The sequence below is a fragment of the Trichosurus vulpecula genome, chromosome 9, assembly GCF_011100635.1.
Source record: "Trichosurus vulpecula isolate mTriVul1 chromosome 9, mTriVul1.pri, whole genome shotgun sequence".
Taxonomy (NCBI): Eukaryota; Metazoa; Chordata; class Mammalia; order Diprotodontia; family Phalangeridae; genus Trichosurus; species Trichosurus vulpecula.
Window position 1 is genome coordinate 67,904,402 of NC_050581.1, and position 1,433 is coordinate 67,905,834.

At 39.6% G+C, this 1,433-nt stretch overlaps 1 protein-coding gene across 1 annotated transcript; it reads left to right on the forward strand.

Annotated features, from left to right (window-relative positions):
• Window positions 1-446: 446 nt before the first annotated feature.
• On the forward strand, window positions 447-950 carry LOC118832138 (60S acidic ribosomal protein P1-like). Its single transcript, XM_036739566.1, has 2 exons — window positions 447-668; window positions 750-950. The coding sequence occupies exons 1-2, from the start codon at window positions 447-449 to the stop codon at window positions 948-950; spliced, it is 423 nt and encodes a 140-aa protein (XP_036595461.1).
• Window positions 951-1,433: the final 483 nt, after the last annotated feature.

The following is a 1,433-nucleotide window of genomic DNA, read 5'->3' on the forward strand; positions in this document are numbered from 1 at the left end:
GTCACCAGGATAGAACATTTCACATGTGGGGAGCTGTGCAGCATCCCACCAAGTCTGAAGCAAAGAGCATAACACCCAATTGGGGTTAGTTCTGGCCACTCAAAAGGGCAAAACATGAAATGCCCATCATGGGAGGAGGCTGAGGTACTTTGAGTTCCACCCCCCAAGGAAACCACAATCAGAGGGAAGGAAGTCAGGAAGTAAATGATAAGGAAAATAAGGATGAAAAAACAGTGAAAGTAACAAAGATTTTGGGAAGAGGAAAACTCAAAGACCTTGAGCCTAAAAAGATAAATCATCAGGAAAAATAGTAGCAAAAGAAGAAAATAGGGCTTCCAGATCTAGTAAAGGAGTTCATAAATAAATGCTGTAAAAAAAGGAAAATGATGTAATTCTTGATGAGACAGAGGATCTTAAGCAATTTGAGGAGAACATAGAACTGCAACATGCTGTTTCTGAGTGGTTTAAAAGAGAATGAGCTTTCTCTTCAGTTATCTGTAAGGTGCTTTGTTCTTCTTCGGGAGCTAAGGCCACGCTGGGGTGAACCCTCACTTCAGCCGGCGACTAGCACCACTACAAACAAGTCTCCTCGTCCATCCGCTAAAATGGCCGTCTCCGAGCTTGCTTGCATCTACTCTGCCCTCATCCTTCATGACGATGAGGTTACGGTCATGGAGGATAAAATCAATACCCTCATTAAAGCAGCAGGTGTAAATGTTGAACTATTCTGGCCTGGATTATTTGCAAAGGCCCTGTCCAATGTAAACATTGCAAGTCTCATCTGCAATGTAGGAGTTGGTGGACCTGCCCCAGCAGCTGGTGGTGCTGCACCTGCTGGAGGGGCTGCTCCTACTAGCACAGTTGCCCCAGCTGAGGAGAAGAAAGAGGAAGCAAAAAAAGAAGAATCCAAGGAGTCCAATGATGACATGGGCTTTGGTCTGTTTGACTAGATATTTTTTGTAACATTAAATAAAAAGCTTGACTCAAAAAAATAAGAGAATGAGAATTTTGAGTGCAAAATTTATGTTCTGCACAATAAAAATAACAAACAGAATAAAAAACACTTGAATCTACAATGGCAAGCCTCAACAAAGAAACAAAAGAGAGAACAATAGATTAGGAATGTCAATATGCAATTGAAGGACAACCCAGAGGAAAAGAAGCAAAAAAAAATTAAAAGAAAATATATTCCCTATACAAGCAAAAATACTTAACTTGAAGAACAAATGCACAGAATCAAGCTAAGGATCATAATTCTCCCAGAAGAATATGACAGGACAAAATTCATAATACCACAATGAATGAAATAATAGAGGATAACTTCCCAGAACTTCTAAATGTAGAAAATGAAATTCCAATTGAAAGAAATCACAGATCACCTCCAGCTGGGAAAAAAAAAAAACAACAACAACAAGACTACAAGGTCCAATTCA

Coding starts and splice junctions, on each gene's coding strand:
- LOC118832138 (XM_036739566.1), top strand. CDS start 447: ATGCTGTTTCTGAGTGGTTTAAAAGAGAATGAGCTTTCTCTTCAGTTA. Junction 669..749: donor TTCATGACGATGAGGTTACG/GTCATGGAGGAT, acceptor TTATTTGCAAAG/GCCCTGTCCAATGTAAACAT.